The sequence below is a fragment of the Portunus trituberculatus genome, chromosome 49 (assembly GCF_017591435.1).
Source record: "Portunus trituberculatus isolate SZX2019 chromosome 49, ASM1759143v1, whole genome shotgun sequence".
Taxonomy (NCBI): domain Eukaryota; kingdom Metazoa; phylum Arthropoda; class Malacostraca; order Decapoda; family Portunidae; genus Portunus; species Portunus trituberculatus.
In genome coordinates, this window is record NC_059303.1 from 18,676,037 (window position 1) to 18,690,708 (window position 14,672).

General features: G+C 42.1%; 2 protein-coding genes across 5 annotated transcripts in view; one reads left to right on the forward strand and one right to left on the reverse strand.

Moving 5' to 3' along the window:
* Nucleotides 1-8: 8 nt before the first annotated feature.
* On the forward strand, nt 9-5,487 carry LOC123499211 (adhesive plaque matrix protein-like). 3 transcript variants are annotated; one of them, XM_045246948.1, is made up of 3 exons: nt 9-270; nt 913-3,139; nt 3,273-5,487. In XM_045246948.1, exon 3 carries the CDS (start codon nt 3,326-3,328, stop codon nt 4,985-4,987), a length of 1,662 nt encoding a protein of 553 aa, XP_045102883.1. In that variant the 5' UTR covers nt 9-270; nt 913-3,139; nt 3,273-3,325; the 3' UTR covers nt 4,988-5,487. The 3 variants fall into 3 exon arrangements, with proteins under 3 accessions (XP_045102883.1, XP_045102882.1, XP_045102881.1); XM_045246947.1 differs by having other exon boundaries at nt 913-5,487; XM_045246946.1 differs by lacking the exon at nt 3,273-5,487 and having other exon boundaries at nt 913-3,212.
* Nucleotides 5,488-7,766: 2,279 nt separating this feature from the next.
* The window catches only part of LOC123499210, a 47,909-nt gene continuing 41,003 nt past the window's right edge, over nt 7,767-14,672 (reverse strand). For both annotated transcript variants that reach the window (XM_045246945.1, XM_045246944.1), the window contains exon 15: nt 7,767-11,416. In XM_045246945.1, the coding sequence (XP_045102880.1) occupies nt 11,292-11,416 (125 nt within the window). In that variant the 3' untranslated portion in view covers nt 7,767-11,291. The remainder of the gene's footprint in view (nt 11,417-14,672) is intronic.

The following is a 14,672-nucleotide window of genomic DNA, read 5'->3' on the forward strand; positions in this document are numbered from 1 at the left end:
ATTTGCTTATTTCGATTTTATTTACTCGTCTATATAATATTTATTTGTCTTTTTTGTCCAAGAGTGACTGTCATATCATACCGAATTTGTTTAAACATATTTTTGTGTAAGTGAAATACGAGTATCTATCTATTCATATTTCTACGGTGTGCGTGTGTGTGCATGCCGGTGAGAAGTAAACTACAGTAGCTTTAGCCTATGGTCCCTGAAACATTAACAGGCACGTCTCCACAGCCTTGCATCAATTATGACAAGAAAACACCACGCTCGGTGAGTAGCCTATATCTACCTACTACGGTACTTACCTAAAGCAGTCACTGGCCAACACGAGCTTTTAGGCATCATATTTAAGGAAGTTTTCGGAAGTTATTTCGTGATTTAGAGGAAAATTTCATATGGACTTAAAATCTACAAAGATAGAAGGAAATAATGAGAATATGATATCTCTGTTCTCAATAAGTTGTCATGAAATTTTAAGGGTTTTCAGAAGTTAATCACTCATTTATTCACTACAGTAACCTGGAATGAGCTCATAGTGATCGATTTTTTGGATAGGACTGAGATCACTCAGATTGTGAATCAGACACAGCGAGGCCACAACCATTACATCCTATATTTACTTGCTTATTTGCTGTTAGGTAAACAGGGTATACACATTATACATATTGTTAAAGGTTCGTCTATTTGCCAGGAATGACCCTTCCTAAGCCGAGCAGCACATTGACCAGTGAATGGCAGTGATCAATGATCATAATGATCACCAATGGCATCGACACTACAGTAGCTAGTAGCTTCGCGCCGCGTTGTTTTTTTAATCAAGACCACCAGTGTTTAATAATTACAAAGTTCTACTAACCATTTAGAAACAAATTTCTCTTTTATCATACTAAAACACTATTTATCATATTTCAGAACCACGTAACGAGGTGGAGCTGGTGAAAGAGAAAGAAGCATCGACTTCCATCACGAGCGGTGGTGCCCGACAGTGACATATAGCAAGGAACACAGGTGAAGGGGCTCCAGGAAAGCCTGCACAGCTCACACACCACGCATCAAAACAGCCATAGCACACAAAACAGCCCACAATGAGTGATACGCGAGGCAGAGATGCAAACTTGTATAATGCACACGGAATTCACACACAGACTATAACGCCTACACAACATACACGAAATGTAGCAAACACGCCACCGCCACCGCAAACAGTGTACTCACCACCACCCACGTCAACTGTAAGAACACCACCACTCTACCTAAATACAAGGAACTTTTCATCACCACCCATGTCAACTGTGAGAACACCACCACTCTACCTAAATACAAGGAACTTTTCATCACCACCCATGTCAACTGTGAGAACATCACCACGCTACCCAAATACACGGAACATTTCACCACTACCCACGTCAACTGTGAGAACACCACCACTCTACCCAAATACACGGAACATTTCACCACTACCCACGTCAACTGTGAGAACACCACCACTCTACCCAAATACATGGAACATTTCATCACCACCCATGTCGACTGTGAGAACACCACAACTCTATCTAAATCCACATAACCCTATAAAAAAGCAACACAAGTCAACACAGATTCCCGAGAACCTCAAGTATAAACGGCAGAAGTCAACACAGACGACAAAACGGAAACCAGAAAAGAATGCAAAAGCTACACAGATACCACAAAACTGTTTTCAACTACAGAAATCTACACAGACGTCAGAACAGACCAATCAAAAACTGTCAGCAACGTGTACTACACATCAGATGCAAAAACAGACACAGGTTACACAGACGTCAAAGAATCTTCAAGAACTAGAAAAGTTATTACGAAACCAAGCAGACCCAAGAACATCTGTGAAACATGAAAAAGAAAAACCTAATTTCAAGATACCCGAGGTTTCAGAAGAAACACTAATAAAGCATTTGGGAACGATACCTGACCTTTCCAAAAAAGCAGAAGCCAGAGAAAAAGATAAGTCTTTGAAAAATGCACAGAAGCCTTTGAGAGACAAGACACAAGAACACACACAAAAAACAGCTCACTCTTCCAAACACTCCACCAGCTCGGCAAATGAACCAGACCCTTCAGAAGATGCAGCACAGGTTATGGGATTCGTAAGACCAAGACTTTTAGAGCAGAGAGCAGAATATCCACAAGAGGAATGTCACCCACTCAAAAACCTAGCTCATTGCATGAAGACACAAACACCCAACCGAACACAGCCTGTGGAGCAAAGTCCCAAGTTGCTGAAGATTATAATCTATTTAATAAGATGCACTAAACTTACATTCAGACGTCAACACCCTATACCCCACAGGCCAAAGCCACTGCACCCTTGGCAAAACGCGACGCACACCACACTGCCTAACCAAAAGACGTCGAAACAAGCACGCCCTATGCGGAAGAAACCTGAGGAAGACAAGCCTATAAGAGAGCCACAAGCACCAATAGTAGTAAAGAAAGGCAGGGTAAGTCTGCATATGGATGATATCTATGGGGAAAATGAGGCAGAGACATGTTCTAAAGATGAAGATATGATGGATTTATTGATGCCAACACCTAGTAGGGAGGTCAAAGGTATCGTAACTTTAAATATGATGAGAAATGAGTGTAAAGGGAATGTGAGAAATGAGAGCCGATCTGAACACAAGGCAAATATGGATAAACATGAAGAGAAGCTAACTGGAGAGACACCTTCTGCAGATGAAGCTATGATGGCTTTCTTAATGCCCACAGCCAGTAGAGAGGTCAAAGATACTGTAACTTTAAATGCAATGGGAAATAATGAGTGTAAAGGGACTGTGAGAAATGAAATACAACCTGAGCATAAGAGAAATAATTTGGTTAGACATGAAGAGAACCGAACTGGAGCTGTGATGAGGAAACAATGTGAATCTAAGAAAAAAAAAAAACTGAAGGAAATATTGAAGCCTATGGAGAAAATTGAACCAAAGGAAGCGAACCTCATTGAACCTAAGGAAATATATATGAGAAAGGAACCTGAACCTATGAAAGAATCCATTAAACTTAAAGAAATATTAAAGAAACCGAAGGAAAAGAAACAGAACCTAAGGATATAACAACAGAACCTAAGGATATAACAACAGTGTCTAAGGAACAGCCAAAAAAGGTAATATCAAAGAACAAAGTAGAAGAAAAAGTTAATAATGAAAATATAATTGAACCTGAGATAAAAGTAATCATGCCTGAAAAAAATGAACTCTCAAAGATATCAATGCATGCTAAAACAAACTTGCTTTCAGATTCATCCCCAGCATCACCAAAGAAAGTAAGCCTCCAGGTAACATCGAGAGTAATGCATCTGGAAAAGAAAATATCTACTGAGGAAATTACAACATTCAATAAAATGACACAGACAGAAAAGCCTGCATGTCAAGACAATGAGACAGGAGAGATGCCACCAGTTTTATTCTCAAAGGTGACACAGACAGAAGAGGAGGAAGAGGAGCTGCCACCTGTCTCATTCTCCAAGATGACACAAACAGATACCCCACTGCATCAAATGGATTGGGAAGGAAGGATACCACCAATTTCACCTCCCTCTACAGTTACACACATAGACTTCACTGACTCACACTTTATATCTCCTCCCCCACAAGAATCCCAAGCTTTGGAGACACATACAGATTCATCCTTAGTGGAGATCCTTGATCCTGAGCAACAAGGCTTCAATGAGAGCAACGTCTCACACTGTCATCAAAGAGAAATAGAGTTACAGGATAGTGAAGGTGAGGAGGCTGGTTCACCTACATCAGATCCTAGTTACTGTGCTACAGGGGAGCCAAGTGACAATACCAGTGCCTATCTTACAGACGACCAAGAATCTTCAGCCACGTCACAATGCTCACCACCAGGCCAGCATGGCAGCAAAGATTATGAACTGGATAGGTCCTGGTTTCAAATATATCAATATTTTAGATGCAGAAACAAACTCGCGGAATTGTACAAAAAGCTGCAGACAGTTCAACACCAACTCACTAAACAGGCCAACAAGCTTCAGAAAACAGTGAATGTGTCTGAGAATAAAGAGGATTTGACATGCAAAGTACAACATTTGAATCAGCAGATGGAGTCTGAGAAAGTCAATCTGAAAGCAGCAATGGATGAGGAAAAGAAGCACAGGAGATGCTGTGAAGAATTATCCAATAATCTGCAAAGCATCAAGAAGGAGAGGAAAAAGCTTCTCTCAAATAGAGAGTTGTTGCAAAAAGAGATTAACCTTACCCAGCGGGAAAAATTTGATCTGGATGCACGCAAGTGTTACCAGCAGTCTCTGCCCACCGCAAAGCAGGGACAGAAGGGCGAGTACCTCAAGAGGTACGAACACGACCTCACTCTCAGGGTCAGCAAGGCAGATGAGACTGTGGAATCCAATCGAAGAGAAATGTACAACATGGAGAAAAATCTCGATGCAATGGAGGCCAAGAGAAGGGAGTGCCGACACTCCATCAAGGCAATCTCTTGCAAGATTATTAACATCAAGAAAAAACAGCACCGACTTGTGGAACTTCACAACAACATCTTGACTGCAAAGGCAAACACCCACAAGATCAAAAGATTTAGAGATCATGCCAGGAACATCAAGCAGCATGTCTCCAGGCTCAGGAAGGTCATCAGCACACTGCAGAAGGTGCCGGATGACAAGCAACACCACATCCCAACACTGACGGCAGCACTTAATGATGCACAGATACAGACAATATCCTGGACGGTGACCGAGCAGAGTCAGCGCCAAGAATCCAAGCTGCAGGAGGACCTCTCGGGGCACCACCTGCTGGTAGCCTCTGACATGTGGAGGGTCTCTACCTTCCAGTCAAAACATAGGCCGCAGAAGACTTCAACTAGATCTTGGACAGTGGAGCCAAGGGATGCAGCTCCAAGATATGTGGTGATCCGTGTCAACAGGAATGATGTGTGGGCCGTAACAGACAATACAAGGAAGAGCAGATTTGAATAAGATAGCACCTATAATCTTGCATCAAGGAAACTATGGTTGAAGATGAAACACATCACCTAGAAGGACGAACTAAGGAAATAAAATACAAATACAAATGCACTCATAAAAATTTATCTAATATGTTAACACCCCATGGAAATTATTATGACTGGTTTTCTTTTGTAAATGCCTAAGGCTTTAGAATGTTGTTCATATTTCAAAAGAAACATTTTGGCTTACAAATTTGTCAAATGCTGCTGATGTTCATAAATGTATCGCTATGTTCGTATGAAGGTTATTTTGAATGATCCTTTTTCTTTCAAATATCAAAAGAATGCATAAATGATCAGTTAGCCTTCAAGTGTATATGAATTTCATTTTAAGGAGAATATTTATCAACAGGTATTATATTTTTCAGTAAAAGTTTAAGAAGTAATAATTATGTACTATAACAAAAGAAACTAAATCTTTTATGGAATCTTGATTTACTGCATTTAAAAATATTTATTGTGTATTTCCCAAGTGTAAATGATTACCAGTCTTATGTAAACTCTGAAATATAACCAAAATAACTAAATTAAAGGACTTTAGCTGTACCTTCTCTTCTTAAATATTAAATGTAACTAAAATATAATACTGTACAACACACACACACACACACACACACGGCCCGGTAGCTCAGTGGTTGGAGCGCTGGCTTCACAAGCCAGAGGACCGGGGTTCGATTCCCCGGCCGGGTGGAGATATTTGGGTGTGTCTTCTTTCACGTGTAGCCCCTGTTCACCTAGCAGTGAGTAGGTACGGGATGTAAATCGAGGAGTTGTGACCTTGTTGTCCCGGTGTGTGGTGTGTGCCTGGTCTCAGGCCTATCCGAAGATTGGAAATAAGGAGCTCTGAGCTCATTCCGTAGGGTAACGTCTGGCTGTCTCGTCAGAGACTGCAGCAGATCAAACAGTGAATCACACACACACACACACACACACACACACACACACACACACACACACACACACACACACACAGAAAGTATTGAAAGTTTAGAAGTAAATGGAGTATACAGTGAAGATCCCAGGGAAATGGCAGAGGCTATGAATGGATGCTTTCGGAAGGTATTCACAAAGGAGACTGCTTTTGACAAACCACTGGTAATGGAACAGAAAGGGATTATGAAGGAGTTTCAAGTAACGGTGGAGGAGATCAAGAACATGATGGGGAGTTTAGAAGTGAGAAAAGCTGTGGGACCTGATGGGGTATCAGGATGGATTTTAAGAGAATGCAGGGAGCAATTGGCAGAAAAAGTTTGTGAAGTAATTGATGCCTCATTAAGGGAAGGCGTAGTGCCCCAAGACTGGAAAAGAGCTAACATTGTCCCAATCTATAAATCAGGTAACAAGAGAGACCCATTGAACTATAGACCAGTGTCACTTACAAGTGTGGTAGCTAAGATGTGTGAGAGGGTGGTGAAGACTAGATGGACAGACTTCTTGGAGAAAATGACATACTTTGTGAGTGTCAATTTGGTTTTAGGAAAGGGCGTTCATGCACGACAAACCTGATATGTTACTATTCGAGGGTGATAGATGTAATACAGGAAAGAGATGGTTGGGCTGATGGAATATATCTGGATTTAAAAAAGGCCTTTGATAAGGTACCACACCAGAGACTGATCTGGAAACTTGAAATGGTAGGAGGAGTGCATGGCAGTTTACTAAAATGGATGGAAGACTTTTGGTAGGAAGAGAAATGAGAACAATAATTAAGGACAGACCATCAGAATGGGGATTGGTGGAGAGTGGAGTTCCACAGGGATCAGTGTTGGCACCAGTAATGTTCGCAGTCTACATAAATGACATGGTGGATGGGGTGTCCAGTTATGTGAGCCTATTTGCAGACGATGCAAAATTGTTACGAAAAGTGAGATGTGACAAAGATTGCGAACTACTCCAGGAAGACTTGGACAGAATATGGAAATGGAGCTGTACATGGCAAATGGAGTTCAACACGACAAAATGCAAGAAAATAGAGTTTGGCAAGAGTGAAAGAAGAATCAGGAGTATGTACAAGATAGGAAATGAAGACATAAAACCAGTCATGAAGAAAAAGACCTTGGGGTGACAATTACCAATGACCTATCGCCAGAGAGACATATAAACAAAATAATTGGAGAAGTATTGAACTTATTGAGGAACATAAGAGTGGCGTCAGATATCTAGATGAAGAAATGATGAAGAAAATAATTACTGCAATGATAAGACCGAGGCTTGAATATGCAACAATACAGTGGGCTCCGAACTTAAAGAAACACATAAGGAAACTAGAGAAAGTACAGAGGGCTGCAACGAAAATGGTGCCTGACTTAAGAGATTTGACTTATGAAGACAGACTGAAAAGAATGCAACTTCCAACCCTGGAAAACAGAAGAGAAAGGGGAGACCTGATAGCAATATACAGAGTGATGATTGGCATGGAAAAATGGATAGGGAAGATCTGTGTATGTGGAATGGAAGAATGTCGAGAGGGCATGGGAAAAACTAAAATGGCCACTTATAGGAGAGATGTGAAAAATATAGCTTCCTCATAGAAGGGTGGAAGCATGGAATAGTTTAGACGTGGAAGTGGTCAACGCAAGGAATATTCATGATTTTAAGAAGAAGCTGGACATTAATAGATATGGAGACGGGACAACACGAGCATAGCTCTTTTCCCGTATGTTACAATTAGGTAAATACAATTAGGTAAATACACACACACACACAACTCAAGCATACAGTTACACATTATGTCACCATAAACCATTTCATTCTTACAACTTTTTATTAATTACTAATTTATACAGTGAACAAAATCATATGCAAAAAAACAAAAACAAACAAAAAATCAATGTAACAGATAATAAATATATATTCTATACAATTTACATCGAGTCCTAAAATACAGTAAAACCCCAACCAGGCAGACAAACAGTGTGTCTGAGATAAGCCCGTCATCCTGAGCAAAACCTTAATTATTGTTCCAGCATTTAGCATCACTACCTGACAATCTTGCAGTCTATTTCAGTTAAGGCTAAGACAAGTAACAACAAATGAGCCACATTTAGCAGTCAGGGTTATTATGAAAAGGTGATCTTAGGTAATGATGCCAGAAATGTCAAGTATTTTAATTCTACCTTAAGTGTTCTACCAAGGTTGAAACCCCAATGACAAACAGAGGCACATTTTATATTAACTGTCCTACCAAGATGATAATTTCTCAAGGACAATTTTTCCTACTTTCAGATCAATTCAGTGTCTTGGTGATGCTTGAAACTGAAGCAAGACATGGCTTAACTTTTTTGTTGTTACTTAGTCCATATTTCCAGATCACTCAAGACAATTCTTTCTGTCTTATAACCAACACTAAACCATCTTACTTGCTAGACAGTGAAATCTATCCTTTAAACCCATATCTCTTTGTCTGCAAGTAACTTTAGAAATTTTGTAGTGGTTTTATTTTTGTGAACTATTTCATATTGCAGGGGAAACACTAAACATTAATTCCACTCATTGCCTTCCACAAGCATAGGAATATCAACACTTGGACAAGCTGGAACAAGTTATGGCATCCAGTGTTAGCATCCATCCTTAGTGAAGCATTATTGATAAGCTCACCTGCCTTGACCTAAACCTCCTTTACTAATGTCCGCCATGACAGGGTTTTACTGTATTGTGTTCTAAAGGAGTGTTCGTCTGTCGTTACAATACTGGAAGATCATCTGAGGCAAGTATTAAGTAGGTAGTGCCAATACATAACGAAGGAGGACATCCAGACACACACACACTGGTAATGGTGAGGCTCCTATCAGTGCATCTGTTGTGGCACTTTGTAAAACTCTTAAATTAGGTTTCAATGTAAAAATTTAATAAAACTTATAGGTAAATATATATTCAACAGTAAAGCTTTGATCTTAACATGTAGCAGGAATAATAATACTGTTTGTATGTATGTATGGTAGGCAGGAGGGGGTTCCTCTCCTTAATAAACCAGGGTACTATGCTCAAATTTTCCTTGTACTGGTTCTCCATGTAGCCAAGGATATGTGCCGATACAAAATATTATTACAGTAAGCTCCCTTGAAATGCACATCTACATTCTAACATATAGGCATACAGTACACATTTAATTCTACATTCACATTATTTCCATAACCTTTCCATTTAACAATTCAGCCTTTAGTATAAGAATGGTGGTGCAAATTCCAATGGTCTACTGAAAATGGTGATACAGTTACATGGACAGCTGAGTAGTGAAGGTACCAGACAAATCTCAAAGTATAGTATTCCTGGGTCAACTTGAGATTTGCCTACCACCTTCATTACTCCACTGAAAATTTTCTCAGACAACATGAAAATGGGGACACTTCAGAGGTTAGCTAGTGTGCGTTGTGGTAGATTAGGTTAGGTTAAAATAATTAGAATTATATTTGGAAGATGGGTCAATTTTAAGTTAGATTAAAAATTTGTTTTGGTTACAATAAGAAAGCTGGGACAGGTTTGATATATGTTGGCTTTTCTTTTCTAATTAGGTAAGGCTCATATACACAATGTTCAATTTAGTTCAAAACTTTTTCTTTCAGTTAGATAAGAATTGTAAATATTACGCTCAATTTGGCTACTTTTTTTCAATTTCTGATAATTAGGTACGGTAAAGATCATATGACTTAGGTTTAATTTGGTTTTGACAAGATTCTTGGGAAGTTGGGGGATTGGTCAATTTAAGTTCTAAATTCAATATACGTAGTTATTACAGGTCCTTTTTTTTAATATGATAAGTTCTAGATAAGTTAGGTTTAAGATGCAATGTCCTGGGATAATACTTTGAGAACTAAATGGTCGTTAAATTTCAGTTATGGTTACAATACATAACATTTAAAGGAATAAAGGATGAGAGATTAAAGTTTATTACCTCACACACTCTTCCTATCCCCCCTACTTGATTTCAAAAGGGTGAATCATGTACACTTCATCACGCCTGTCACGGTTTATCCTGTCATCAGTCCACTCATATCATAGCCAGCTTTTACTTCACACGTAACAATTAACACATCCACTTAAATTATCACGCTAGAAAACAACAATCGAATAATAATCATGCACCTGAGGATTTTAAGAAGACCAGGAAATATCAGACGAGGCTTCCCGGAAAGTTAGTACATTACTCACCTTGTAGTACCACGGGCTTTCTGTCACATCCAGTTGTTCTTCCATCTTATGGCCTGCGTCACCTTCATCTAATCCTAGGTAACCAACTTTTCCTGTCGGTTTCTTTATCAATTGAATTCCTATACTATCTTCACTGTGTCCTGTCACTCTTAAGACATGTCCGATCATTTTCATTTCGTGCTTCGTTCAGTTCACTCAGTCTCGTTTTCTTTACACACACATACACACACACACACACTCACACACACTCTTGGACATTCTAACGATAATACAACACACTTCAGAAAATTCCATATCTCGAGATAGGATGGTAAACGTAGTGTATAAATTAATAGTTACATAAGGTTAAAAAAAAAAATGGATGTTTGTGAGGTACTCTTACTACACGTTCATGTCTTACTAAGGTGACAAGAAGCGGCGAGGAAGTGTTGAAAAGACTCTGTGATTATCAGAAGGTGGACAATACAAGTATAGCATAATAACATAGTACAGCTGCTCTAGTAATCAAATGCAAGGAAATTAAAATATAGGCTGAGTTTTGGATATAGAAGTGCATAGGTTCCATTAAAGTTATATATACATGTCTATCGTGAACTGTGGGAAGGCAAACTATGGTGCGCATATTAAAATTACACACACACACACACACACACACACACACACACACTACCAGCACTGTGCTTTGGTATATACGTCAGGAAAGCCTCAGTTACCCCCTTCAGTAACCACGTTGACTAGTTCAGTGACTTAGGTATATTGTGCAAATGTCTTGTGTTAATGCTGGCTTATAACGTTCGATTCGAAACTACAATGATAATATTAACGTTAGCTATGGACGTTCGCCTCACTAATGAAACTGCCTCCAGGAAACTATAATATTAAAGTATCAACGTATAATAGTACTTTGCCATGCTCTAACCCTAACACTATCTTAAGTACAGGCTCGGTAGAGACTTAAAACACCTTACAGAGCCGTCGAAACAATAAACACGTCCTGAATCGATAGAAATCTCTTAAAAGTAACCACGCATATTTTTATAAACACGATTATTATAAAGCACTTGAATAACTCGATATTATAAGAGACTGGCCAGTGTCTTTTGGAGGGAAGAGCTTCTGTCTGGAGGCTAATAAGATGAGCCGCCGGCCAGGGAACGAAGAGAGGCGAAGAGTGTGAGGATGGAGAGGCAGAGAAGGGAGGTGGAAGGTGAGATCGTTCCGCCACCACCAGAACCACGGGCCCGAGGACGACCTGAGGAAGGATAAAAGCACATCTGTAAATTCTAATAATGAATGAATACAACGACTGAAATAGAAGCTGCGTTAAGGAGATACAAAGAGCAACTAAGCTTGTGTTTGTGTACTGCGATGCTGCTCTATTGCTAATCTACGCTGTGATTATAATACGTTCCGTGACGAGTGAAGTGTTTTGGCTACTGTAGCTTGTCTTCATAATGAGTTACCTTGTGCTTGGTTTCTACTCCTCACTCTAAAGCTTAACATGGATACGGTTTTGAAAGTTTCGTGCTATCATTGAGAACTGTGCAGACATAAACTAAGCGGTGTCATTTGACTAATATGTATCTGAGAGAGAGAGAGAGAGAGAGAGAGAGAGAGAGCATTAAGGTAAAACATTCACATATCTAATTGCACAGATAGAATATAACCAATAACAACAGATAAACAAATAGATAACTAACACTAGAACACAATAATTTAACAACCACCACGATACAGACCCGTATAATTACTAACAGCACGACCACACATATTCACACACACACATACACACACACACACAAAAAAAAAAAAAAAAAAAAGTAAAATGAAGTGACGCTGAAACACAACGGAGGAAACAGTGATCGAAGCGTCTGTACATCTCGCAATCCTCTTCGGCGACTCACAAAAGCTACTGGATTATGTGCAAGTGCTTTTAATAGAGAACTGAGGACAACATTCACTACTTCAGGAGGGAAATAGAGCTTGGTAAGAGTGCTGTATATGCGATCTGCTCCTCCTTCACCTCCTCCACCTCCTTCAGTACCTGGCTTTCCGAGGGGCTGCCACACCATAGCGGGGAGTGTTATCATCGGCGGCCTGGCTGTGGTGCGAGCTGGGGGACGTGTAGGAGGCGTCGGTTTGTTGATAGGAAAAGGAGGTATTGCATCGTCGTCGTCCTCCTCCTCCTCCTCCTCCTCTTTTCCTTCTCCTGACCCATCTCACCCGCTACATTATCGTCACCATTCTCCTTATCATTCTTTATAGCGATTTCTTCTTGTTCTTCCTTCTTTTCTACATCCTCTCGCATCTCTTCAGTAGGGCAAGGAGAAACGCTGGTGTCCTCAGTGCAAGAGATGTTACTGCCGAGTCCCACTGTTGTCTTCTGCAGGGAGTGTGTCGCGTCGCCCTCACTCGTGTCGTTCCCCTCCAAGTTCCTATAAGATGGCCGCAATGGAAGGCTATCGTGGTCGTCCGTGTCATGGTGGCTACTCCGGAGGTGACTGTGTTCATGGTCGTACGTGTCGTGGTGGTCGTCTTGGGAGTCCTCGTTGTCGTCATGGTGGTCGTCGTGGTGATCGTTATTGTGGTCGTCATGGTGGTCGTTGTGGTGGTCATCGTGGTGGTCGTCGTTGTGGTCGTCATTGAAGTCGTCATGATGATCGTTACTGTGGTCGCTGTGGTGGTCGTCGTGGTGGTGGTCATGGTGGTCGTCATTATGGTCGTGGTCGTTGTGGTGGTCGTCATGGTGGTCGTTGTGGTGGTCGTCGTGGTGGTCGTCATTGTAGTCATCGTGGTGGTCGTTGTGGTGGTCGTCATGATGGTCGTCGTGGTGGTCGTCGTGGTGGTCGTTGTGGTGGTCGTCGTGGTGGTCAACGTGGTGGTCGTTGTGGTAATCGTCGTGGTGGTCATCGTGGTGGTCATTGTGGTGGTCATCGTGGTGGTCGTTGTGGTGGTCGTCGTGGTGGTCATCTTGGTGGTCATCGTGGTGGTCGTCGTGGTGGTCGTTGTGGTGGTCATCGTGGTGGTCGTCGTGGTGGTCATCGTGGTGGTCGTCGTGGTGGTCGTTGTGGTGGTCATCTTGGTGGTCATCGTGGTGGTCGTCGTGGTGGTCGTTGTGGTGGTCATCGTGGTGGTCGTCGTGGTGGTCATCGTGGTGGTCGTTGTGGTGGTCGTCGTGGTGGTCATCATGGAGGTCGTCGTTGTGGTCATGGTGCTCGTCTTGGTGGTGGTCATTGTGGTGGTCGTTGTGGTGGTCGTCGTTGTGGTCGTCGTGGTGGTCATCGTGGTGGTCGTTGTGGTGGTCATCGTGGTGGTTATCATGCAGGTCGTCGTTGTGGTCATGGTGGTCGTCTTGGTGGCGGTCGTTGTGGTGGTCGTCGTGGTGGTCATGGTGGTCGTCATGGTGGTTGTCGTGGTGGTCATCATGATGGTTTTCGTGGTGGTCGTCATCAATGTGGTCGTCATCATTGTGGTCGTCACGGTGGTCATCATTATGGTCGTCGTGGTGGTCGTTATCATTGTGGTCGTCACGGTGGTCGTCATGGTGGTTGTCGTGGTTGTCGGGGTGGGAGTCCTCTTTGTCATCATGCTGATCGTCGTGGCTATGGTGGTCCTTATGGTCGTCATCGTGGTCGTCGTCATTTTGGCTGTCGTTAATGTGGTCGTCATGATGGTGGTGGTCATGGTGGTCTTCATGGTGGTCGTGTTGGTGGTCGTCGTGGTGGTCATCATCGTGATCGTGGTGGTCATCATCATTGTGGTCGTCGTGGTGGTCATCATGATGGTCGTCATGGTTGTCGTTATTATGGTTGTCATCGTTGTGGTCGTCATCGTGGTGATCATCATGGAGGTCGTCCTGGTGGTCGTCATGATGGCCGTCATTGTGAACGTCTTGGTGGTGGTCATTGTGGTGGTCGTCTTGGTGGTCATGTTGTGCATCATCGTGGTGGTCATCATGGTGGTCATCGTGGTGGTCGTCATGCGTATCGTCGTGGTGGTCGTCATGTTGGGTATCATTATGATGATCATCACGATGGTGGTCATCATGGGAGTCACCACTGTGGTCGTCATGATGGTCGTCGTGGTGGTCATCATTGTGATCATTGTTGGTGTCACCGAGATTGTCGTCGTGGTGGTCGTCTCGGTGGCTGTCGTGATGATCGTCATGTGTATCGTCGTGGTGGTCGTTTTCGTGGTTGTTATGTTGTATATTGTCGTGGTGGTCGTCGTCATTGTGGTCATTATGATCGCCATGGTGATCGTCATGGTGGGTGTCATGTTTGGTAACATCATGGTGGGAATGATCGTAGTGGTCATTCTCATCACTGTCATGTTGGACATCGTCTTGTTCATGGTGTGTGTCATGGTTGTGGTGGTCATCATGGTCGTTCAGGCTGTCACGGTTGTCACGGTGCATGTCGTCATTATCTTGGTCATGGTGGTCGCCGTCAGCGTGGTGCAGGCTGCCAGGGTGGGAGTGGTGGTCCCCGGCACGGTCTGGTGGATGT

Coding starts and splice junctions, on each gene's coding strand:
- LOC123499211 (XM_045246946.1), top strand. CDS start 1,086: ATGAGTGATACGCGAGGCAGAGATGCAAACTTGTATAATGCACACGGA.